Below are 25,638 nucleotides of genomic sequence, written 5' to 3'. Positions count from 1 at the left end.
TTACAGAGAGAATTGTTCCTCAGTAGCATGTTGCAAAGGCAGCAGTGGGTCTTTAAAGTTAGCGCACTAGCCATCCTTGGGAAAAGGCCAGGGTCTGCGCTCCATGGAGGGAATGCTCTGAAATGTTACGAGTTGGGATTTTAAAAAGATGCTAATTGTCGACAAGTTTTCATTATCTCGGGCTCCCAGTGTTGGGGGGTGCCTAGAGAAGTGGCCAACAATTAACACATACATAAATAATTGGTGGCATTTGCACTCAGCGATCCTACTGGAAGGCTTCCATGTAGAGGTTTTTTTCCACTCCATTTATGATTCCTTTAGGCCAAGATAAAGTGAAATGAACTCATACTTAAGAAATGCAAGAGGCATAATGGTCTGAGGCTGATGAGAACAAGTTAAACCGGAGAAGGAAGGCACTGTTGCCCGTCACGGTGTTTTCTCCGCTATGAGAAAAAAGATTATTTTGTCCCCATTGCCAGGGGCCGGGCCCAGGCCCAAAGGCTCGCATGCTTGCCCTGACAGCTGCTGAGGCCTTTTGAGAAACAGCATGACTGAGGGAAAAGAACTCAAGCTCTGCAGACAGACAGACCGGGTTCAAATCCAGCTCCTGCCAAGTACTAGTGGAGGGCCCTGTGTGAGCTACGAGGCCAGATCTAGGTCCCGGCTCCCCATCCGTGGGATGGGGAGGAGAACGCTGCCTGACTCAGTAGGCTGTGTGAGTAAAGGGAGGTGTGTGTGTTGTGAAGTGGGAGAGATAGAGTATTGAAGTGTCTGGAGGGGTGCTTGATCAAAGGAGACAGCTCAGACTTGGTTCTGGGTGAAAGGTGGAGAACACAGAGGCAGGGGACCAGGCTGGAGGTCCTTCCTGCAGCCCCGTAGAACCAGTCTTCTTGGCCTCCTTTTCGGCGTTTGGATATTAGAGCTGATCTCCACCTCCATATGGCCAAAGGGCCTCTCCCGCCCTGTCCAGGCGAGCCACCCTGCATCTACCATTCCCGTCAGCGCTAGGGGCTGCTTTCTGTCTAGAGCTTTGGGGAGCCAGGAGCAGGGCTTTGTTCTGCATCTACTTCTCTATGGGAACTGTGGAATCAGGGTGGCTGAGGAGCCAGGACAGGATCCAAATATCCCCTGGCCCCAGGGGAGCCTGCAGGATGGCCTGTTAGTGTCCTGTGTCACTTATATTCCAGCTCTGTTGATGCAATTAGCTGTGGGAAACCTGTAATTGGCCTGAGGTCCAGGCAGGGGTTGCTGCTCCTGGGCAAGGGGACATATTCCCTTCCCCAGGTCTGGGAAGGACAGCTGCCTTCCACTTCCCTAACAGCTGCCTAGCTATGACATGTGGTGGTGTATGGGTGTCAGGACAACTGAAGACACCTAGCTCTGCCTCACCACTGGTGATCTATGTCCACCATCCAAGCCCTTTCTATGGGCTACGTGCCACAGTAAGCTCCTTGAGTCTGCGATTGGAAAGGGGCTCAAACAGGAGTCAGGACGAGCCTTTGGAAGTTTCCACCTTCTTAGCTCTTCTTCTAAAAGCTCTATGTTGGCCAATCTACTGCTGGACCATGAAAGCTAGGAAGTCGGTCACTGATGGTTTGGCAAAGCCTTGCAAGACTCACAGCAGGAACTTAACCAGGGCTGCCAGTGCAGGGGCCCTTTGGGTTCACCAACACATGGTTCCCACCTCCCGCAGGGTCTAGGTGGAGTTCCTACAGAGGCACAGGGCTCTATCACCTGCCACTGTATTATTTTGAAGGTTGTCCCACGGCCATGGTACCCAGCTCCAGCAGAGAAACCCAACTGCAGGAATGCTGCCTCCCTACTTGCTAGAGGCGAGTGGCTGGAAGCCCAGCCTGAGCAGAAGCCATCTCCACTCCCTTCCCCACCCATGGAAGAAGGCAGGGCTGCCCTTCATCTGCCTAGTTAGCTCAATACTTTTCTGCTGATGCTGGTAGTGCCACAGAGCAGTGGCCTACAGTGGCGCCAAGGTGAAGGGAAGCCCCACGTTGTGCTGCCTTGAGGGGTCTGTGGACTCCTGGAGGAGACCGCGCTCATCACAGTGGCCATGTTGTTTATTGTCGGTCGTCTAGATACTATTGGCTCTATGATGGCATGGATGAGGCTCCTGGCTCCCACCTGCACTCCGGAGAGTTAGGACAATAGCTGGTGTGTGGCAGGCACAGTCTGTTGAGTGAAGGAAGGAGCGGATGAGACTATGCACATCTGCACATTGAAGAGACCACTGAATGATGACTAGGCTGGAGACTCGAGTGGAAGGAATGGGGAGGACCTTCATGTTCACTGCTTACCTATAGTGAGCTCCCTTCTGGGCCGAGAGCCTCACACATAATCTCATTTAATTCCCATGATAACCCCAGGGTGGGAGGTGTTTGTCTCAGGTGGGGTTCCCAGAAGCAGACTCTGAGGCAGGGATTTGTGTGACAGTGATTTATTAAGAAGTGTTCCCAGGGGAATTAAAAAAACAACAACAAAAGGCAGCAGGGGAGTGGGAATGTGGGACAGGGAAATGAAGGAAGCCAGAGTGGGCATGCTAGCAAGCGAGGCAGTGTGGGCACGGTCCCATGGACAGATTCGGGACCCAGCTGAGCTCACATTTAGAGCAGTCCCCATCCGGGAACAGGGCAGCTGGGATTTGTATATGTGACCCTCTCAGTTCTCGGTTAGGGGTGTAAATTCCCAGGCACCGTGAGTGCTGCGCAGAGATTCCAGCAGCCTGAGGCACGGGTGTCTGCCGTTGGGTGTGAAGGCACACAGGGAGCCGGGGTGCTCACAAACCCTCATGGAATGCAGGGGGAATGTGGGCAGAGCATCCATAGCACTGTCGGCATTCAAACGCCTTCGAGGCATGGAGCTGCCGCTCAGGAAGGTGGAGTAGCTCACCCAGGAGCCCACAGCTAAGCAGTGCCAGAACTGGGATTCGAATATGCTCTGCCTGCCCACCTTCCTTGCCCCGCTGGCTCTGCCATGGAAGAGAGGACTCGGTTGCACCTGCCACAGACGTGGCTGGGGAGGAAGAGGGAAGGATGGCGCTCAGACGGGGAATTAGAGGCGCTGGGAGGGACACTGCCCACTGGGCTGTGAGCGGTTAGGGCTCTTCCCACAGAGCTGGCATCTCTCCAGTAACTATGGCAGGGAGAGGTGTTCTTTCTAAATCTGCAGTAGCTTCTCCTTCTTACCATCTAGCTCAGCTTCTGTGTGAATTGCATCCTCTGGAAAAGGCTGCAGCCAAGCACTATTTATCTCTGTGTGGGGAAAAGAGGCTTAACAAATTAGCTGAGCTTAATTGGTGAGGAAAGTAGGACAGGAAAGTTGGCCAGTTGTCCTGTGGGGTTTTCTGATCAATTCTCTCCATCAATATCGTTTGTGTGTGAGTCTGAGACCAGGTGGGACAACTCCTGAGAGGAGCCAGGGTCCCAGCTGTTCCCTGGGATGTCCTGGCAGCTGTGTCATGTCCTTGGCCCTGCGGGCTCCTGTGGGTAACAGAGGACCTTTCACCTGCACAGAAGATGCACAGAACTAAACATTCTGGAGCAGGGCTCCCAGTCGCAGAGGCCAAGAGTCGGGGTGGAAGCTCTGAAATAACACAGCACCTCAAGCATGTGGCCATTCTCAGTGCATCAAGATCCCAAGGAGGGGGGCCCCAAGGTCTGCCTTTTTTAAAAGCTCCCTAGGAGGTTCCTGCATGCAGCCAGACTTTCAAATCATTGCTTCAGAATGTCCGTGCCTGATAGAGTCCTGCCCCTCACCCATGGTCAACCTCCCTGCTGATGCTTAAGTCCTTTTCAGGGACATGCTGTTCACCTTCCACTTGGGCACGTTCTCCTGATGAGAGCGTACTGCTCCCTAGGCAGCCCATTCCATCTTGAACCCCTTGGAAAGTCAGAAAGTTCTGTCTTCTATTGAGTTGATACCTCCCTCCCTGATTCCTGGAGACCTTGGTGCTAAATCAACTCTGAGAGACTGCAAAGAGCAATTCCAGTCTCTCTCGCACATGACAGTTCTTCATGTGCCTAAAGACGCCTTTACTTTCCCTGTCCCACCCCATGACCAAATCCAGTCTGCAGTGTCCTCCGTCCAGTGGGGTGGCCCAGTAGTCAACGCCCAGCCCCTGCCTTTCCAGGATTCTTTACTCAGCAGTGTTACTTCCAAGTCTCATCTCCCCAGTTGCCCTTCTGTTCCTGGAAACCAAGAGTAGGGCTTTGAGCTTGTTAAGCTGCGTCTCTTTAGATTGAGTTCAGTATTCTAGCTTTCTGAGACATTATGACACCCTCCCAGCACTGTCTCCTGTACAGATTTGTTGAGCGTGTCACTGATGTCCTCCACGTGAGCATTAAGGGAATCTGAGGTGTTGGGAATGGAGGCAAGCCAGAGCCCAGCAGTGTGCTGTAGAGTGTTCTCAGAGCATCCTGTGTCCACGTCTCCCTCCCACACCTCCTCCCCAGGCCTCCAGGCTTCTGAAGACATTCCTGAAAGTCTGTGTTGCGAGGCTTTGGGCTGGGCGGCTGAGACTGCACCTGGAGATGCTCGCCCTTCACCTCCTCCGAGGGTCTGAGGCTCCTCAGAGGGCAGCTGGCCTGGAAGTCCTCACAGCTTCTGGGGAGAGGGGCTGGTATATGGAGTGGGAGAAAGCATCTTTGCGACATGGCCCCACAAGCGCTTGGCATCTCCGGAGCTTGTTTCTTCCAGGTACAGGAGAGAGAACACTTGGAGCCTTCTTCCTGGGGTAGGGGGTGGAGCAGCCTAGGCATGCTTCAACATAACTCACTTATTCTGAGAAAGAGAGGGTTTTGTGGGGGCCTGGTTCATGTGGAGGAGGACTTGTGTGGCTAGAGAAGATTTCCAGGATCCAAGAATGTGGGCGAGCCAAGGAACAAGGGTGGAACCTGCAAAGGGTGGGGATGACCACTTCCTGTCTCTGCTTCGTGGGAAAGGCTTGGGACTGGTATGGATGCCATTCCATTTTCTGTGTTTACTGCTTCTTGGGATTGAGGACTGAAGCTATTGGCAGAAAAGAGGATGCAAGCATTATCTATTTTTTACAGCTGAACAGAGACTGGAGTGGTTAAATGACAACCGGTGAAGGCAGTCCCCTTCCAGCCCAGTCCAGACTCCCCTCCTCATCTGTCTTCATAGGGGCCAGCACCCTCTCACTTCTGGGCTGGAGAAGGAGAATTCATATCCTCCCCCCACCAAAGATGGCCCAGAAAGACCCCTTTGTCCACCCTTAGTGTCCTGGGGGAGCTGTCTGTAAAGGACTGGGCTGCTGGAGCTGGCTGGGGCACTCCCAAAGGCTCTCTTTCCACATGCTTGTTGTGTTGGCTAGCAAACTGATCCATTCTCTGTGTGGGTGAAGTTCTAACAGTAACCTCCGTACCGACAGTGCAATGGTCGAGTTCCCACATATGGCTGGGTCGCTGGTGCAGGCAGGCTCTTTACCCCTCTCTGCCTCATGGTTAAGAAGAATGAGTCAGATCTCTGTGTACTGAGGAGGAAAGATATTCTTGATATACTGATAAGTAAAAATAAACAAAATGACAGTTGTAACCTGATATGTATTTCATGATTCCAGTTTAATAGAAACATCTGTCTGATATGTGTACCTAGATATGTACCACAACCTTCTAGAAGGGGACACCTCAGACAACCTCTGGAGGATGAATGTGGAGGGACAAATGGGGCACTTTCACCACTTTAGCACATTTTAAAAAATGGGGCAGGGTTATGGGATGATTTTGAACATTTTTATTTTTCTATAGTTTTGCAAATAAAAAGAGTGATAAAAATTAGATCACAAAAATACACACACACACACAAAGAGGACGACAATCTGATAGCTCTCTCCAGGTTCAAGTACTTGACACATGCTAACTGGGAGAGTTCTTATGGGACATGCTTGACAATGATCAGTTCCTTCTCTCCTTTCAATCTGTTGGCTTTCCAGTTAAAGGAGGGTAAAAGCACCCATAAAGCATATGAGAAACAAAATAAGGAGCGGGGTCCTATCTGCCTTGCCCTCTTACGCTTCCTTCATGTATTCGGCAGCAATCTTCATTCGTATATTAAACCCTTTGTGCTGGTTATAGTGTAAGGTTCTGGGACACAACGGTGACCACCCAAGAATGTGGAGACCCCAACTTGGTGAAGGAGGTAGATGATACGAAATAGATAAGCTGCTAACTATTCAAGCACAGAAATAGCAAGTGCTATCAAGAAATAGAACAAAGTGCTATAAGAGAGAATGCTGGGGTGGGGTCACTGCCCAGAAACAAGAAAGAGCTGGTTCTATGGGCCCTTTGTGGGTTCTTTAGAACCTAAGGCAGTTCAGAGCCCCAGCTGGGAGCTGCTGTCCTTCCAGGTGTCGTTCAGCATGGCTGGACGAGATGCCATACATCCCTTGTTCCAGATTCCTGATGCTCTAGTCTCTGGCAGTCATGAGAATCATCCCCCTAAGCTCTCCTCCAGAAAGGTGTTCTCCAGGAGAAGGGAGGAAGACCCCCACCTGTGGTGGCCCTGTGATGCCTGCAGGAGCAGGAGCTGCCAACTTGCTCAGGGCTGGTGCATGAGAGCTTGGAAGAACAGCAGGAAATCAGATGTCGGTGTTCAAATGATGCGTCTTATAGCTAAGGCGTCCAGAGCTGACCCCGGGGGATGGCATGTTTTGTGAAGAAAAAAATCTCCAAGAGCAATGTTTATCAAACCCCATCTCGGCAATCATTCTGCATGTCTGCCAGCTTCTGGCTTGCTTCCATTCATGTTTGTTTTCTTTTTCTCTCTGCAGGCTGTGGAGACCAACCTGGCTTCCAAGGACAGCCACTGGGTCTTTGTGAATGAGGTAAGAGCCCCAGAATGCCGAGGGGCGCAGCCTGCACCAAGCCCCCTGCCCCTTGGGAAAGCTCAGGGGGATGCTGTGGGGCCCAATTCTGACCTGGGGTGCTGGAGTGAATTCCAGGGCTCCACAATGCAACACAGGGGTTCAGAGAGTTGGACCTGACCTGCCAAGATGCTCACCTGGAGCAGGGGGGAACCAGTGGAAGAATCGAGATTGGAGTACATGAAGAAGGCCGAAGTCCAAGGAAGGAGTGTCCGGCATAGGATATGCAGAGTGAGGGGAGGCAGCCAGTCAGGGGTCAGGGGCTGGAGAGATTAGCGCAGGTTAGAAAATGGGGTGCAGAGGGAGTGAGGCAGAGGAATGAGGAGGGGATGGTGGAGGATGAATTTCGTGCAGCAGGAGGTTGCAGGTGTGTGTGTGTGTGTTACTTAGCTGTGTGAGTGTGCGTATGTAGAAGAGTGCACACGTGTGAGAGTGTATGTGAGAAGATGTGTGTCAGCCTGTGTGTGAGCGCGTATATGGACATGTGTGTGAGTGCGTCTGTGTGTGCACACACCCATGTGCAGCTGGTGGGGGCAGGAATCAGTGTAGCCATTTAAAGGGGGTAGATGGAAAGCATCTCCCATGACAGGCCATCCCACTGCCTTGGGCCCTGGAAGGGAGGGGAACGCTGAGTTTTCACTGTGGCCTGGTCTGCTCTTCACCAGTGCCATGTGCCTGGGCCTGGCTGCCTCCACGCTGTGGATGTGACATGGGAGTGGCCTGTAGCCACATGCCCTGGCTTTCTGGAAGAATCCCCTCTGCCCACACGCCTATTCAGGAAACATCACCAGGGCAGCCTGTGGGACCCCAGCATGCTGTTAACAGAGCTGATTCTAGAAGGCGGTTCCTGGTGCGCCTTTCATCAGGGCTTTGGCCTTCAGCTGCTCCTAAATTAACTGATCAATTTCTAATGGCCTCATTCGAGAAGATGCAAGGTTTATTATGTAGGTAATTTATTCTTTTATGATGTGTGTTTCTTCATCAGCTCAGTGCTCTATGGCTGAAAGAGTTTTGGGTGGCTTCTTTTAATAGTGCAGGTAGTATCAGATAGTAACTCTTGCAAGGCCCACTTTTCATGGCTTTCCTCCATAAATTCACATCTTATTAGCTCTTCCCAGGCCAGTTGGAGACATGCAAGGTAACTGTCCATTTACCTCAGGTTGTGGATGGTTGTGCTGCTAACTAAGAGAGACATGATGGGCACCACCCTATTCTTCAGAGTCTGGTGGAGTGCTCCTGGGTCCTTGGGAAGTTTTGATCCTCTGGGCTTCATCAGCTTCTCTCCAGGTTTCTCAAAGTCTGGTTTCCTTTGTTCCAGAGAAGGGTTGCCTTCCATGTGCCTCTTAAGGCAAATGTCTGGCCTGGCTTCAGTTTTATGGTGACTCCAACAAACTGGATACCCAGTGTTTCTCTGTTGTCTGCCATCAAAAAGGGCTCTGTTTTTATGTTTCTGCCCTGTATCTTTTTTCCTCCCCTGCCTCTGACCCACTCCAGGGCCCTCTGTCCCTCCTGATTCCTTCTTTAGGGCTGGGGGTAACTTCAGCATGGGCTAGTGGTGAAGTGCCCCCAAGGGCATTGCTGGGGCAGCTGGACCCCAGGAAGGGTCACCAGGAAGGGTCGGGTGTGGACACGGCTGTCAGCCACACTGGAACAGCTTCACCCAAGAGGATGGCTGTGTGACTCCCCTGAAGTGACCTCCCCTACTTCTCGGCTTCCTTTTCTATGGGGAGGCTCTTCCTCTTGAGAATGAAGGGTATCACCTACTATATCTTGATCGCCCATTACGTGCCAGGCACTTGTCGGGGCATTTTATATTTGGCACCACCCTTTGTCCTCAGTGGCAACTCTGTATGACAGTTATTATCATCCCCATTTTATGGATGGGAAATGGCAGGCTAAAGAGGTTAAGTCATTTGCCCAACGTCATACAATTATTAAATGGTGCATTTGGGACTCTGTATGGAGACTGTCTGACTCCAAAGCCCTTTCTGCCAAAGGACATCATCATGCATGTGGCCCTGACAAAGATCCTTAACCTATGGCAGGGTTTGATTCTGTAAGGCCAGTAAGTAGGGCTCAGGTATGCACATTGATGGAGATACTCTTGGCTTTTGTGTCAGCTCATGGATGTTCTTGAAGTCTACGATCTGAAGGTAGGTCCTCCTATAAAGCTTGGACCCTTAGACCTCAGTGTGGCCTCTGATTAATGAACAAGATGTTCTCTTAATTGCATGTAGACTTACCCTTGGGATCCAGCCATATTCAGAACTGCTGTTTCCTGTTACAGTCTAGCCCCAGTGGAAACAAAAGGCCTGTTTTTCTCATGATAGTTATATCATTCTAGGCTCTATCTAAATACAGAGCCACAGACAAAGTTCCCAGTTGCTTTTCTGTTCGTCATACATGATAGATAAAATAAGGCGGGAAGAAGAGAAGCAGGGGAAGGCATTTGGTGGTTCCAACATGGTCTCCAGAATTCAATAACTATACTGGGGCCCCATCTTCTCATTTCCTGAGCTGCTCCCCACTTCTCTGGAGGAAGTTCAGTTTGTCTGACAGGCTCAGGTTTGTGCTTCTTTGTCCCACATCTTTCCCCAGGGAAGCCTGCCTTGTGGTCCCCAGCTCAGCCCCTGCTTCTCTCATTCCTCACAGACTCTGTCCTCCATTTTCTCCCTCTGTATCTGACTTGCTTAATGTGTTTTCCTGGATTCAAGATAAACATTCAAAGGCACAGGCTTTTTTTTTTTTTTTTTTTTTCTTAATGGGGTGGTTTTCTTAATATATCTACCCCTTCACTGGTGAATATTGGTGTTATATATTTGAGGTCTGTTTCACTTGGAGAAGGGGAAATTGGATGCAGAGAAAGGCTTGTGAGTATATGAGCCTCACTGACAGTGTCTAGTTTCTGCAGGTCTCCAGGTTTGACTGTGGGGACACTGGCAAGCAGTTGTGCTTTTGGGTATAAACTATATTTTCATTGATTGGTTAAATTATATGTTAGCTTGGAGGAGGGTGGAGATTTGAATGAACTTGTGGAAGGCAGAGTGAACCACTAATCAAGGTGGCCACTAGGTCATGAGTCCCTTGAAGACACGGTCAGAATTCAGCTTGTCACTGAATACCCAGGTGCCCCATGCAAAGAGTAGGTTCTTAGAAAGGTTTGGTTGAGGGCAGGTCAATATACTTAGGGTAGAGCACGTTCCTTTGAAGAGCATTTCCCAGGAGACCTTCGAAGAAAGACAAAGGCAACAATTAAACTCGAGGCTCAGGGATGGAGGGGCCACTTGAACTCACCATCCCCCCAAATCTGGTTCTCAGTGTTCCAGTCCCAGGAGCCAGTGCCCCCTTGGCATCTTCTGCTTGGCTCCCTATTCAGTGGAGAAAAGCCAACATCATGGGCCCTGCCTCAGAACCCGTCCAGGATGACCCTGACCACACCTATGTGCCTTCATTTACTTCTTAGGCTTCTGCTCACTCTCCCGTGGCTCATCCCTGCAAGCAGATGAGTGACTTGTTTCCTATATTTATTTTCCTGTCCTGGCTCTGGCCTTTGCCAGGATTTCCCTTTCTACCTGGCATGCTCTTCCTGAATCGCTGATTGCCAAGGACTTACCTTTCCTGCAGGGGTCTCCTAAACCTCTCCTTTGCCAGAAGGTCTTCTTAGATCTCCCCATTATTCATTCTCCTATTGTCGTGCCCTCCTTGGCCCAGCTATGGTATGTTGGGGGCTTGGTGCATGTGCCTGACTCCCTGAGCAGCCTATAAGTGGACCTCCTTTCTGTGAGGCTTCCTAGAGTTCCCAGCACGAGGGACTCACATACCAGATGTGCTGTGTTAAGGCTCCTGCTGCTGGTCTACCTCCTGCTTCTCACCTTGCCCCTGCTTGTCTAACTGGCTACATGCGGGAGAAGAGCATTTATAACCATCCCAATCCTTCACAGACTCAGAAAGCCATCATCCTGCTCTGTGAGCCACAGCTGTCAGCACCCCTATTCCCTGCACCCCCTTTCCCTGTGCTTGCGAGTCCCATGGGGGCACAGGCTCTTCCTCTGAGGCGCATGCATGCTCCCCTCAGCCCCGGTCCAGGCCATTAGCCAACAGCAGAGCAGCCAGGGAGAAGGGCAGGGAGAAATGCTGGCGGGCTTCCTACAGCAGTCTCCAAATTGCATTTGGGAACATATGCTCTGCTAATTTGTAGGTGCTTTGTGGAAAAAGGCTTCTGTGATCAAAGAGGGTGACTAAGTTCGAGGTGAAGAGTGAGGAACAGGTGTCTCCTGCAGGCATGTTCGGTCTTGGAGGCAGGCCGTGCTTTCCGAGGGTGAGGCTGTGCACCCTGCCACATAGGCATTTGGTCCAAACGCGCTCTGCGCTTTTTCTCGTCATGTGCTCCCCTCTGCGCTTGAATAGGTCATCAGAAGGTGGTAGAGTGTCAGGGCCCGCAGGATCGAGTTCATTCCTCCACATGACTCATGAGGTTGTTCAGGAGCTAACCTCAGGAGCCCTCCCTGGTCTTCGTTCCTGCCACCTCATGTCATGCAGAGCTGCTCTGAGTGTATCCTAAGAGATGGCCGCCACCACCCCACGCGCAGGGTCATCCCAATGTCTGGACCTCTTCAGCCAGCCTTTGCCCAGCATGCCCTTGTGTTGTTGCCCCTCAGGCCTCAGCCCCCACCTTATTGCTTTTACTGGTTTGCCACCATCACTGACTGTGCGAGTATCCTCCAGGTGCAGAGCTTGGCCTGGCCCAGAGGGGATTTCTGTCAACGGTCCAGAAGAATGAATGTCTTTCCTACCCCCAAACGCACACTGAGTTAAAGCACAGGAAAATGAGATTAGGCTACACATGAATAATGGGGGGGAAAGAAATGCTAATGCACTAACTGAAGAAAACAAGAAAAAAGACCATGATATGAATGCGGAATCAAATAGCTTTAAGAAATCTCTATTTGGGACACAGAGAGAGGTCAGGAAAAGATTTATTTTTTTTCCTTCCTTTCATTTTGAAGACTCCAATTCTGTTTGGATATTAAGTCCCTGTACCATTTACTGTCTACAAATTTAATTTAGTAACACTCCAAACCAATTATGTTTGTTGTAATTGAGCTGCTTGTTTGTCTCCTCAGCCCCACTGAGGAGCCCTGGAGGACAGGGACCACGTCCTACCCACCTCTGTAGCCCCAGCTGGAAGTTCGGAGCAGAGAATAGGAGTCACCATTTATCAGACATTGCAGATCCAGGCACTATGTTTTGAGTATCATGCTCTTCATCTATTTTTTTTTTTTTTTTACTTAAAACTTTACAGCTTTATTGAGGTTTCATTCACATACAATAAATGCACATATTTAATGTACAGTTGATGTTTGACATATGAGTGCACCTATGAACTGTGACAACAAGGAAGACAGTGAACGTGTCCATGACCCAAAAAGTATTCTTGTGCCCCTCGGTAATCCCACCCCCAGCCCCATCTTCTCCCACTCTCCAGGCAATTACTGATCTGTTTCTGGCACCATAGATTATTCATATTTTCTAGAGTTTTACATTAATGGAATCATACAGTATGTACTCTTTTTTTCTGTTTTGCTGTGGCTATTTCCATCCAGATAATTATTTTGAGATTCACCCATTTTGCAATGTATACCAGTAGCTCTTTTTTTTTTTTTTTTAATTGATGAGGGGTATCTGCATGTATGGATGCATCACAATTTGACTATCTCTTTGCTCATCGATGGACATTGGGGTTGTTCTAGATTTTTAGTGATTACAAATAAGGCTGTTATGGATGTTCATGTACAAGCCTTTGTATGGACAGACGCTTTCATTTTTCTTGGGTACATATTTACAAGTGGAATTGCTGGGCCATATGGTAGATGTATGTTTAACTTTTAAGAAACTTTCAAGTTGTGTGAGAATTCCAATTGCCCCACATTGTGTTAAGTAGTTGGTTTGATCAGGCTTTTGATATTAGCCATTGGACTGGTGTGTAATGGTACATCATTATGATTGTAATTTTAATTGCCCTAAGGACTAATGATACTGAGCATCTTTTCATGCATCTACTTGTCATCTATATCTATATTTTTCTTAGGGTGGGGAAGCTGAGATCATCGATTTGAGGACTTTTTCTTTAGTGCTATTAACTTCCCCTCAAGTGATTTAATGGCATCCGCCAAATTTTGCTATGTTGTGTTTTCATTGTTATTCAGTTTAAAATATTTTCTGTATTACCTTTTGATTTCTTCTTTGGCCCATGGGTTGTTTAGAAGTATGTTATTTAGTTTCTAAATATTTGGGGATTTTTAAAGGATCTTTCTCTTATTGATTTTTAATTCAGTTTCATTGTTGTCAGAGAACATAGTTTCTATTACTTGCATCTTTTAAAGTTTATTGAGACTTATTTGATAGTCTAGTATATTGTCTTTCTTGATAAATGTCTTTTTTATGTGCACTTGAAAAAGATCTGTTATCTATTGTTGTTATGTGAAATGTTCTATAAATGTCAGTTAGGTCAATTTAGTTGGTAGGGTTGTTTATGTCTTTTGTATCCTTGATGATTTTTTGTCTATTTGTTCTATCAATTATTGAGAGAGGAGTATCAAAATATTCAACTTTAATTGTGAATTTGCCTGTTTCTCCTTGCAGTTTTATCCATTGTTGCTTAATGTATTTTGAAGCTTTGTTACAAGAGGCATAAATGTTTAGGATTTTATGTCTTGTTGATTAATTGATCTGTTATCATTACAAAATGACCTTCTTTATCCTTCTGCTCTGAAATGTTCTCCACTCTGAAATATAATTTGATGTTACTGCAGCTATTACAGATTTATTTTGACTAGTGTTAGCCTAATATATCTTTTTCCATTCTTTTACTTTTAACCTACTTGTTTCTTTGTGTTTAAAATACAGCATGTTTCTTGAAGGCCATTCGTACTTGGATCTTGCTATTTTATCTATTATAACACTCGGCCTTTTAATTGCAGTGCTTACATAAATTCATTTAATGTGAGTATTGATATGATTAGTAGGTATGGTTTCTTTACCTGGAAGCTAAATGAAGAAACCCTCCCTCCCTCCCTCCCTCCCTCCCTCCCTCCCTCCCTTCCTTCCTTTTTTTAAAAAGATTTTCTTTATTTGAGAAAGAGAGAGAGAGCACAAGCAGGAGGGGTAGAGGGAGAGGGAGAGAGAATCTCAAGCAGACCCTGCACTGAGCATGGAGCCCAATGTGGGGCTTGATCTCATGACCCTGAGATCATGACCTGAGCTGAAATCAAGAGTTGGAGGCTTAACCAACTGTGCCACCCAGGCACCCCTGAAGAAACCATTTCTAGGGGGAGGGAGAGACCACTGATGTCGAGTGCTGCTGTCATGAAGATGTGATGACATAGGGGGTTAAAGGTGGGATGGAGTTGGAAGACCAAGTCTCCAGGTACTTCAACATTTATTATTCCATTTTACAGATAAGGAAACAGAGGCTCAAAGAGATGGATTGACTTTTCAATGTTGCTTAGGAAGTGGCAGAGTCAGGATTTGAACTTAGGTGTGGGTGACTCCAAATTTAAGAAATATATACCCTCTGCCATGCTGCCTCTCTCTTACCTTTCCCCTTCATACTTAGCACTAACTAAACACTAAATACATGACTACATGACTGAATACCAGTAATATTCGAATGTTTTCATCATTTGAAAGTGGTGATATTGTTGTTATGGAAAGTCTTATTATAAAACGTTTATTATTTATTATTAGAGTTCTTCCCTTTAGGTGATTTTACATATTACTACCTTGTTTTCTTAGACCTTCTGTGGAAATGATGAAAGCCCACACAATTAAGCTAATACATGTCACATGAGTAGTATTTGAAGGGAACAAACCATATTTACTAGAAATGTACTTCCACTCTCCACTCAGAATGTATCTATTTTCCTTTCTCAGCCCAAAAGGAATCTGTGAAATTTAACACTTATAGTGACAGATATATGAGGGAATTGTCATTGTATGACATCATACTTTGGCCCTTTTCAAAGTCCCATGGGAAGGGTACTTGGAGCTGCACAGATGGGTTTGGGACAATATTAGAGAGCAGTGATGTACCACTGTGTTTTAGATCAGTCACCATGGATACTTCTTTGACTCTGGGCAGGCAAACTGTTCTACTTCCTTCCTTGAACCTTGTTTTCTTCATCTGCTCAATAGGGTTCCCTATAGCTACCTCTTAGGACAGGTGTGAAGATTAAATGAGAAAACTCACCTGAAGTGACCCATCACAGGGGTCTGGCATATAGCAAGCACTCTTGAAGGGATAGTTCCTCTTAACGAATCACTAATGTCGTGTGGAAAAGTTCATCTTCGGAATTTAATCAAGGAAATATGTAATAGGTCAGTGCATGTCTTTATGAGGAGTGCCAGGGGATGGAGACATGGTTTGACTCATTATTGAGGTGAACCTGAATTGTAATATTTCTGTGTGTTGGGGTTGCTGGGGCCCTAGTTCTCCCTTTCAAACTCCTATGCATCCTTTAAGCCTCAGCCCAAATTACTCTCCCCTCACCTTGCAAAACCTATGAATTTCTTCCATACCTTTCTTTTTTCCGACACCCCAGAGTACTCAGGCTGTGATTCTTCAGTGGTCCTTAGCTTCTTCCCCCATGTCCTGTCTCCCTACCAGGATTTGCAATTCTTGACAATCTATAATTCATTTATCATACATGTACTGAACACCTGTGAGGCACTGGGGTTGCTCATGCACATTTGCGAGATATGCTCCTCACCCTCAGAGAGTTTATGGTATCATGGGTGAGAAACATGTGCTTGTGGATCACTAACCTATAGCAGCTAGGCAATGCTTGTAGGGGCCACTCTAGATCCTCTGCAATTTGCAACCAAGTTCAAGCTCCCTGCAGACAGAACAACTCAGCCAGATTTTTACCATTGATGTGGAATCAGACTCCATGTTTTAGATGTGAGCCAACTGTCCCAGACAAGTATATTGTCATTTTGCCGAGTTTTGACAGAAGGTTGCTTGGGAAAGGGAGTGCTGACACTTAGGGAGTTTTAAAAATAGCTTTAATTACCACATGTAGCAAACGTATCTGAAAACTAAAGGTTAGTGTTTACCCTTGTATCCTATCCTATCCATTGCTTTTCCCACAAATGGGTTCTGATGGATTCTGATGAACTCACTACTTGTGCCAGAAAGATCCTATTATCTGTGCCTTCTACCCTGTTATTACACCTCCTTTGCCAGGCTGGATAATCACCATGTAACGCACCGAGAGGCGAGAAGTAAACACGTGCGCGCATGCGTGCACACAAAGGGCTGCTGCCTGTGCTCAGCATGCGGGGCTCCCGAGGAGCATGCTCTCAAAACTGGAGCGTGGAAGCAGAGGTGGAGGCTGGAGACAATTCAGACCACCAAAACTTCTTGTGAAGTGTCTTAAATAATGTTTGAGGGCTCATAGAGACCAGAGGCTTGGCTTTGGTAATTTTCCCCACTGTCTCAAACCAGAGGATGTTCTGTGCACTTGGGCCCTCTCTTAGAGGTGGTTGAAGCATCCCAAATGAATATTGTACAACTTCAGAAAGGGGAGTGAAGAAACCCTTTACTTGTCAGTGATCAGAACTAGGATGCAGTTTCCTGCAGCCTTGCAGACTGGCTTGGCTGCAGAGGTGATGAGGGGCTGAGGAGTCAGGGGCTGCCAGTGTGGTGCCCGGCGCCCCTCCCTGGTCAGGTGCAGAGTGGGGCTCCTGGGCAAGAATTGCTGAAGAGCCCACCTTGTGAGGCCAGTGGGGGTCCTAATGACCTCCTCCCTACCCTTAGATCTCTGCTTGTTTGCTCTGGGGCATTGCAAGAACAATGAACCCAGTGATTGCCTTCAAAAGCAGGGAAACTTACATTTGAGTACCTACTGAGTGCCAGGCCCTGCTTTGGGTGCTTTATAGACATTATTTCAAAACAAATGATATTTATCCATGAAATCCCATTTAAAGGGATTTTGAAAGCAATTTGAGAACCCATTCAAAGCGAGGAATTTCAAATCAAGAAATTTGAACCCATTTGTAACAGGGTATCTTCCTCCTTGCCCTTACAAAGGTTGTGCAAAGGTCCCTGGATTTTGCACTGTCAGGATCAGTCATGGAAAATCTCTGTAGATAGATACTCAGGAAGTTCCAACACACTTTGGGTCTCAAGCCTGGGCATGGTGATATTTTCCCCCTTTCTGTGCCTGAAAGACCCCACGCATTGGGCTCAGCCTTCTTAAATGACTACCAGCTACCAGGAGGGGAAGAATGAAGGGGGGGAAATCGGAGGGGTAGACGAACCATGAGAGACGATGGACTCTGAAAAACAAACTGAGGGTTCTAGAGGGGAGGGGGGTGGGGGATGGGTTAGCCCAGTGATGGGTATTGAGGAGGGCACATTCTGCATGGAGCACTGGGTGTTATGCACAAACAGTGAATCATGGAACACTACATCTAAAACTAATGATGTAATGTATGGGGATTAACATAACAATAAAAAAATTTAAAAAAAAGCCATGGAGCTGTACACTTGAGATTTGCACAATTTAAGTTATACCTCAATAAAAGGGTTTTTTTTTTTTTTATCTTCAAAAAAAAAAATGACTACCGGCTACTCCTCTCTGACACCCTACCTTGGATTAATGTGTATCAGGGGATGGGTAGACCCACAAACCCCTCTTCTGTCTCCTTTCCATCTCAACGTGAAGCTTCTGGGCTCAAGCCAATTTGACCACTCCCATCCTCTAAGCCACAAAAGCTTCCAGCCAACATCACTGCAAGTTCACGTATTTGTTGAAGGAAAATATCTTGGGAGAAACAAGAGCACAAACTTCCTAGAGCACAGAGTATGGCTTGCTTCTGTGTGTGTATGTGAGCACATGCATGGTAGGGAGAGAGAGACAGGGATAGAAGGAAAGCAGTGGAAAATTGCTCTGTTTTTTTTTCTGATTCTTCTACAATAGTAAAACAAAAGATAGATTAATATACTAATGAATTATCCTTTCCAATAGCCTTATATATGTAGTTTATTTTGGCAAATTGAGGTTTCTCTGTTATGTTCGGCTTTGCATCCTGCTTTCAAGTAATAATGTATAATTCACATTGTATCATGTCAATAGCTAGCATTTGGAATAATATTTAATGGTCTTGTAGTAGTCTGTCATTTGGAGGAATCATAATTTATGCAAATCTTCTCCATTTTTGGAAACTTAGGTTAGTTAATGCTGTTGAAAATAATGCTGCAATTGACATACTTCTACCTGGATCTGATGTGTTTCTGATTCCTAGTGATGGCAAAAATATTGTTTCAAAGTATGGGAACTCTCAAGGAGCCTGAGCCCCTTTTATCAGAGTGCTCTGTCTCATCCCACTCATGTGTCTTGTGAACATGAATATAATCGTTTTTCTTCTTTACCAATATTATAGATAAAAAGGCTCACTGCATTGTGCTAATTTGTATTTCTTTGCTTATTAGTCAAGCCAAACACTTTGAACATTTATTTTTTTTATCATACCTGTTTCTAATTTCGTGACTTAGTTGCTTATGTCCTTTGTGCAGATGTATTCATCTTTTGTCATGTGACTGGATCTTTACAATGACCTTCTGAGAGAGATATTACTAACACTGGAGTCAAGATTACAAACTTGAGGGTCAGGAAAGGTCTAAGGTATCACAACCAAATAAAGACAAGTTGGAATTTTAAGTTCACATTGATTTTTTTTAAAGATTTTATTTATTTATTTATTTGAGAGAGAGAGTGAATGAGAGGGAGAGGGAGAGAGAATCTGAGCTGATTCCACACTGGCACAGCCCAATGTGGGGCTTGATCCCACAACCACGAGACCGTGACCTGAGCTGAATCCAGTAGTTGGACGCTTAACCAAGGTGCCACCCTTGGTTAAGTGCCACCCAGGCGCCCCAAGCTCATATTGATCTTGTTCAATGTGGCCAGCCCATTCCTATCTTAAAGGGAGATACATGTTCATTTATGTCTTTTAAGGGTCAACATTTCTGCACCAAAGAAATAAATCTTCCAATTCTTATATTGGATTAGATCATTTTAATTCCTGAATCAATACTGGGTTTTACAGCTTAAAGTGACATAGAATTTTCTATTAACCTTAGATAATACACAAAAAATTGCTGAAACTTTCTCTAATTTGTATCCAATAGAAGGACCCAGTGTCAATGGGCCCATAGAAGGCACATAAAGTAGTTTTTATGATGCGACCCAGAGAATCTTGTGTAAGGCCCTGGCTCTGTTTTGTGGGATTCATCAATGGCCCCAGGAAAGCCCCTTCAAGAAGACTTGCAGTGAGGGAGCAGGCACCCTCCTTTCTCTTATGGGGAGTGGAATCATATCTGTGTTCTCCTACCCCTCAAAGAAATGTTCCTCACTAAATCCTCTTTCCCTCACTTTTGACTCTTCTGGTTGTTGTTGTTGTTGTGGTTGTTGTTGTTTATAACCTCCTTGTGGGTGACAATATTAAAATATTAATATAAAGCATAATTGACATGAAAAATACTGTACAATTTGATGGGTTATGATTTGGAGGTTTTTTTTTTTTTTAAGTTTTTATTTATTTATTTGACAGAGAGAGAGTACAAGCAGGGGGGGCAGCAAGCAGAGGGAGAAGCAGGCTCCCCACTGAGCAGGGAGCCCCATACAGGACTTGATCCCAGGACACTGGGATCATGACCTGAGCCGAAGGCAGACGCTTAACCGACTGAGCCACCCAGGCGCCCTGGTTTGGAGTTTTGACATATACACTTGTGAAACTATCACCACAGGCATAATAATGCACCTTTCTATTACCCACAAAAGATTTTTCATGTCCCCATGTAACCAGTTTCTCTCTCTCCACCCAATCCCAGGTAATCTCTGATCCGTTTTCTGTCAGTGTATATTACTTTGCATTTTCTAGGACTTTATATTAATGGAATCATACAGTACATACTTGTCTTTTGTGTAGCTTTTTTCACTCAGCATAATTTTGAGATGCATTCATGTTGTTACATAGATTGATGGTTAATTTTGGTATATGGTGTGAGGTAAGGATTGAGGCTAATTTTTGCTTTATTTTGATTTATTTCTGTGCATGAATATTTAATTGTTCCAGCACCATTTGTTGAAAATAATCTTCTTTCCCCTTTGGATCATTTGTCGAATATCAATTGGCCTTCAATGTTTGGATCTATTCCTAGATTCTCTCTTCTGTTTCATTGACCTATATGTCTATCTTCACACCAGTGCCACACTGTCTTTATAACTGTAGCTTTCTGGTTAGTCTTGAAATTAAGTGGAGAAAGTTTTCTACCTTTTCCTTCTTTAAAAATTTGCCTTTACCCTTCTACATCCTTCACATTTTCATAGGGCTGGGACAGGGATGAGTCAAGCAAGGCACCTAAGGCACAAAATTTAAGAGGGAACTCACCCTCAAGCTTGTGCAAGCACCTCAGCTTAGTTCTGGCCCTGCATTTCCATATACATTTTAGAAGAAGGCCTGCTAGGATTTTAATATAATTTTTATTGAATCTAGTGATAATCTGAGGTAGAATTGAGAGCTTCACAATATCGAGTCTTCTGATCCATGAATAAGGCATATCTTTCCATTTATGTATATCCTCCTTAATTATTTTCAGCAATGTTCTGCAGTGTTAAATGAATAGGTCTTGTTAAGTTCATCCCTACATTTCTAATATTTTTGATACAATGGTAAATAGTGCTGCTTTTTCTTTCTTTCTTCTTTTTTTGTTCACTGGGGGAAATTTATTCATTTATTTTTAACATTTATTATTTTTTATTATTATGTTAATCACCATACATTACATCATTAGTTTTTGATGTAGTGTTTCATGATTCATTGTTAACATATAACACCCAGTGCTCCATGCAGAACGTGCCCTCTTTAATACCCATTACCAGGCTAACTCATCCCCCACCCCCTCCCCTCTGGAACCCTAAGTTTGTTTCTCAGAGTCCATAGTCTCTCATGGTTCGTCTCCCCCTCCGATTCCCCCCACCTTCATTCTTCCCTTCCTGCTATCTTCTTTTTTTTTCTTTAAACATATAATGTATTCTTTGTTTCAGAGGTACAGGTCTGTAATTCAACAGTCTTTCACAATTCACAACACTCACCATAGCACTCCCCAATGTCTATCACCCAGCCACCCCATCCCTCCCACCCCCCAACACTCCAGCAACCCTCAGTTTGTTTCCTGAGATTAAGAATTCCTTGTATTAGTCAGGTCATATGATACATGTCTTTCTCTGATTGACCTATTTTGCTCAGCATAATACCCTCCAGTTCCATCCACATCGTTGCAAATGGCAAGATCTCATTCCTTTTGATGGCTGCATAATATTCCATTGTATATGTATACCACATCTTCTTTATCCAATGGGTCAATGGACATCTTGGCTCTTTCCACAGTTTGGCTATTGTGGACATTGCTGCTATAAACATCGGGGTGCACATACCCCTTCGGATCCTTACATTTGTATCTTTGGGGTAAATACCCAGTAGTGCAATTGCTGGATCGTATGGTAGTTCTATTTTCAACTTTTTGAGGAACCTGCATGCTGTTTTCCAGAGTGGCTGCACCAGCTTGCATTCCCACCAACAGTGTAGGAGGGTTCCCCTTTCTCCGCATCCCTGCCAACATCTGTTGTTTCCTGACTTGTTAATTTTAGCCATTCTGACTGGTGTGAGGTGGTATCTCATTGAGGTTTTGATTTGGATTTCCCTGATGCCAAGTGATATTGAGCACTTCCCCATGTGTCTGTTGGCCATTTGTATGTCTTCTTTGGAAAAATGTCTGTTCATGTCTTCTGCCCATTTCTTGATTGGATCATTTGTTCTTTGGGTGTTGAGTTTCAGAAGTTCTTTATAGATTTTGGATACTAGCCCTTTATCTGATATGTCATTTGCAAATATCTTCTCCCATTCTGTTGGTTGTCTTTTGGTTTTGTTGACTGTTTCTTTTGCTGTGCAAAAGCTTTTTATCTTGATGAGGTCCCAATAGTTCATTTTTGCCCTTGCTTCCTTTGCCTTTGGCGATCTTTCTAGGAAGAAGTTGCTGCAGCTGAGGTGGAAGAGGTTGCTGCCTTTAGGATTTTGATGGACTTCTGTCTCACGTTTAGGTCTTTCCACCATTTTGAGTCTATTTTTGTGTGTGGTGTAAGGAAATGGTCCAGTTTCATTCTTCTGCATGTGGCTGTCCAATTTTCCCAACACCATTTGTTGAAGAGACTGTTTTTTTTTCCATTGGACATTCTTTCCTGCTTTGTCAAAGATTAGTTGACCATAGAGTTGAGGGTCCCTTTCTGGGCTCTCTATTCTGTTCCATTGATCTATGTGTCTGTTTTTGTGCCAGTACCATACTGTCTTGATGATGACAACTTTGTAATAGAGCTGGAAGTCCGGAATTGTGATGCTGCCAGCTTTGCTTTTCTTTTTCAACATTCCTCTGGCTATTCAGGGTCTTTTCTGGTTCCATACAAATTTTAGGATTGTTTGTTCCATTTCTTTGAAAAAAGTGGTTGGTATTTTGATAGCGATTGTATTGACTGTGAAGATTGCTCTAGGTAGCATTGACATCTTCACCATATTTGTTCTTCCAATCCATGAGCATGGAACATTTTTCCATTTCTTTGTGTCTTCCTCAATTTCTTTCATGAGTATTTTATAGTTTTCTGAGTACAGATCCTTTGCCTCTTTGGTTAGATTTATTCCTAGGTATCTTATGGTTTTGGGTGCAATAGTAAATGGGATTGACTCCTTAATTTCTCTTTCTTCTGTCTTGTTGGTGTATAGGAATGCCACTGATTTCTGTGCATTGATTTTATATCCTGCCACTTTGCTGAATTCCTGTATGAGTTCTAGCAGTTTTGGGGTGGAGTCTTTTGGGTTTTCCACATAAAGTATCATATCATCTGCAAAGAGTGAGAGTTTGACTTCTTCTTTGCCGATTTGGTTGCCTTTTATTTCTTTTTGTTGTCTGATTGTTGTGGCCAGGACTTCTAATAGTATGTTGAATAGCAGTGGTGATAGTGGACATCCCTGCCGTGTTCCTGACCTTAGGGGAAAGCTCTCAGGTTTTCCCCATTGAGAATGATATTCGCTGTGAGTTTTTCATAGATGGCTTTTATGATATTGAGGCATATACCCTTTATGCCTATACTCTGAAGAGTTTTGATCAAGAAAGGATGCTGTACTTTGTCAAAAGCTTTTTCTGCATCTATTGAGAGGATCCTATGGTTCTTATTCTTTCTTTTATTAATGTATTGTATCACATTGATTGATTTGCAGATGTTGAACCAACCTCGCAGCCCAGGAATAAATCCCACTTGGTCGTGGTGAATAATCCTTTTAATGTATTGTTGGATCCTATTGGCTAGTATTTTGGTGAGAATTTTTGCATCCATGTTCATCAAGGATATTGGTCTGTAATTCTCCTTTTGATGGGGTCTTTGTCTGGTTTTGGGATCAAGGTAATGTTGGCCTCATAAAACGAGTTTGGAAGTTTTCCTTCCATTTCTATTTTTTGGAACAGTTTCAGAAGAATAGGTATAAATTTTTCTTGAAATGTTTGGTAGAATTCCCGTGGGAAGCCACCTGGCCCTGGGCTTTTGTTTGTTGGGAGATTTTTGATGACTGCTTCAATTTCCTTAGTGGTTATAGGTCTGTTCAGGTTTTCTGTTTCTTCCTGGTTCAGTTTTGGTAGTTGATACATCTCTAGGAATGCATCCATTTCTCCCAGATTGTCTAATTTGCTGGCATACAGTTGCTCATGATATGTTCTAGTTGTTTGTATTTCTTTGGTGTTGGTTGTGATCTCTCCTCTTTCATTCATGATTTTATTTATTTAGGTCATTTCTCTTTTCTTTTTGATAAGTCTGGCCAGGGGTTTATCAATCTTATTAATTCTTTCAAAGAACCAGCTCCTAGTTTTGTTGATCTGTTCTACAGTTCTTTTAGTTTCTATTTCATTGATTTCTGCTCTGATCTTTATTATTTCTCTTCTCCTGCTGGGTTTAGGCTTTATTTGCTGTTCTTTCTCCAGCTCCTTTAGGTGTAGGGTTAGGTTGTATATTTGAGACTTTTCTTGTTTCTTGAGAAAGGCTTGTATTGCTATATACTTTCCTCTTAGGACTGCCTTTGCTATATCCCAAAGATTTTGAGCAGTTGTGTTTTCATTTTCATTGGTTTCCATGAATTTTTTAAATTCTTTTTTAATTTCCTGGTTGACCCATTCATTCTTAAGTAGGATGCTCTTTAGCCTCCATGTACTTGAGTTCTTTCCAACTTTCCTCTTGTGATTGAGTTCTAGTTTCAAAGCATTGTGGTCTGAAAATATGCAGGGAATGATCCCAATATTTTGGTACCAGTTGAGACCTGATTTATGACCTAGGATGTGATCTATTCTGGAGAATGTTCCATGGGCACTAGAGAAGAATGTGTATTCTGTTGTTTTGGGATGGAATGTTCTGAATAGATCTGTGAAGTCCATTTGGTCCAGTGTGTCATTTAAAGTCTTTATTTCCTTGTTGATCTTTTGCTTAGATGATCTGTCCATTTCAGTGAGGGGGCTATTAAAGTCTCCCACTATTATTGTATTGTTGTCAATGTGTTTCTTTGCTTTTGTTATTAATTGGCTTATATAATTGGCTGCTCCTATATTAGAGGCATAGATATTTACAATTGTTAAATCCTCTTGTTGGAAAGACCCTTTAAGTATGATATAGTGTCCTTCCTCATCTCTTATTACAGTCTTTGGTTTAAAATCTAATTTGTCTGATATAAGGATTGCTACCCCAGCTTTCTTTTGGTGTCCATTAGCATGGTAAATGGTTTTCCACCCCCTCAGTTTCAATCTGGGGGTGTCTTTGGCCCTAAAATGAGTCTCTTGCAGATAGCATATTGATGGGTCTTGTTTTTTTATCCAATCTGATAGCCTGTGTCTTTTGATTGGGGCATTTAGCCCATTTACATTCAGGGTAACTATTGAAAGATATGAATTTAGTGCCATTGTATTACCTGTAAGGTGACTGTTACTGTATATTGTCTGTGTTCCTTTCTGGTCTATGTTACTTTTAGGCTCTCTCTTTGCTTAGAGGACCCCTTTCAAGATTTCTTGTAGGGCTGGTTTTGTGTTTGCAAATTCCTTTAGTTTTTGTTTGTCTTGGAAGCTTTTTATCTCTCCTTCTGTTTTCAGTGACAGCCTAGCAGGATATAGTATTCTTGGCTGCATATTTTTCTCGTTTAGTGCTCTGAATATATCATGCCAGTCCTTTCTGGCCTTCCAGGTCTCTGTGGATAGGTCTGTTGCCTATCTAATGTTTCTACCATTGTAGGTTACAGATCTCTTCTCCTGAGCTGCTTTCAGGATTTTCTCTTTGTCTTTGAGACTCGTAAGTTTTACTATTAGATGTCAGGGTGTTGACCTATTTTTATTGATTTTGAGGGGTGTTCTCTGTGCCTCCTGGATTTTGATGCCTGTTTCCTTCCCCAAATTAGGGAAATTCTCTGCTATAATTTGCTCCAATATACCTTCTGCCCCTCTCTCTTTCTTCTTTTTGGATCCCAATAATTCTAATATTGTTTCGTCTTATGGTATCACTTACCTCTCAAATTCTGCCCTCGTGATCCAGTAGTTGTTTATCTCTCTTTTTCTCAGCTTCTTTATTTTCCATCATTTCGTCTTCTATATCACTAATTCTCTC

The 25,638-nt window shown here is 44.7% G+C and overlaps 1 protein-coding gene across 1 annotated transcript in view; it reads left to right on the top strand.

Moving 5' to 3' along the window:
• GRID1 (glutamate ionotropic receptor delta type subunit 1) overlaps positions 1–25,638 on the top strand; it is a 700,883-nt gene that overhangs the window by 429,049 nt on the left and 246,196 nt on the right. Inside the window, exon 5 of the mRNA XM_035023220.1 lies at positions 6,800–6,853. Within this exon, the coding sequence (XP_034879111.1) occupies positions 6,800–6,853 (54 nt within the window). The remainder of the gene's footprint in view (positions 1–6,799; positions 6,854–25,638) is intronic.

This window comes from Mirounga leonina, unplaced genomic scaffold, assembly GCF_011800145.1.
Source record: "Mirounga leonina isolate KUSES-001 unplaced genomic scaffold, KU_Mleo_1.0 Mir_114, whole genome shotgun sequence".
Classification (NCBI taxonomy): Eukaryota; Metazoa; Chordata; class Mammalia; order Carnivora; family Phocidae; genus Mirounga; species Mirounga leonina.
Note: the sequence above shows the minus strand (reverse complement) of the source record. Positions and strands in the feature narration are given on the sequence as shown.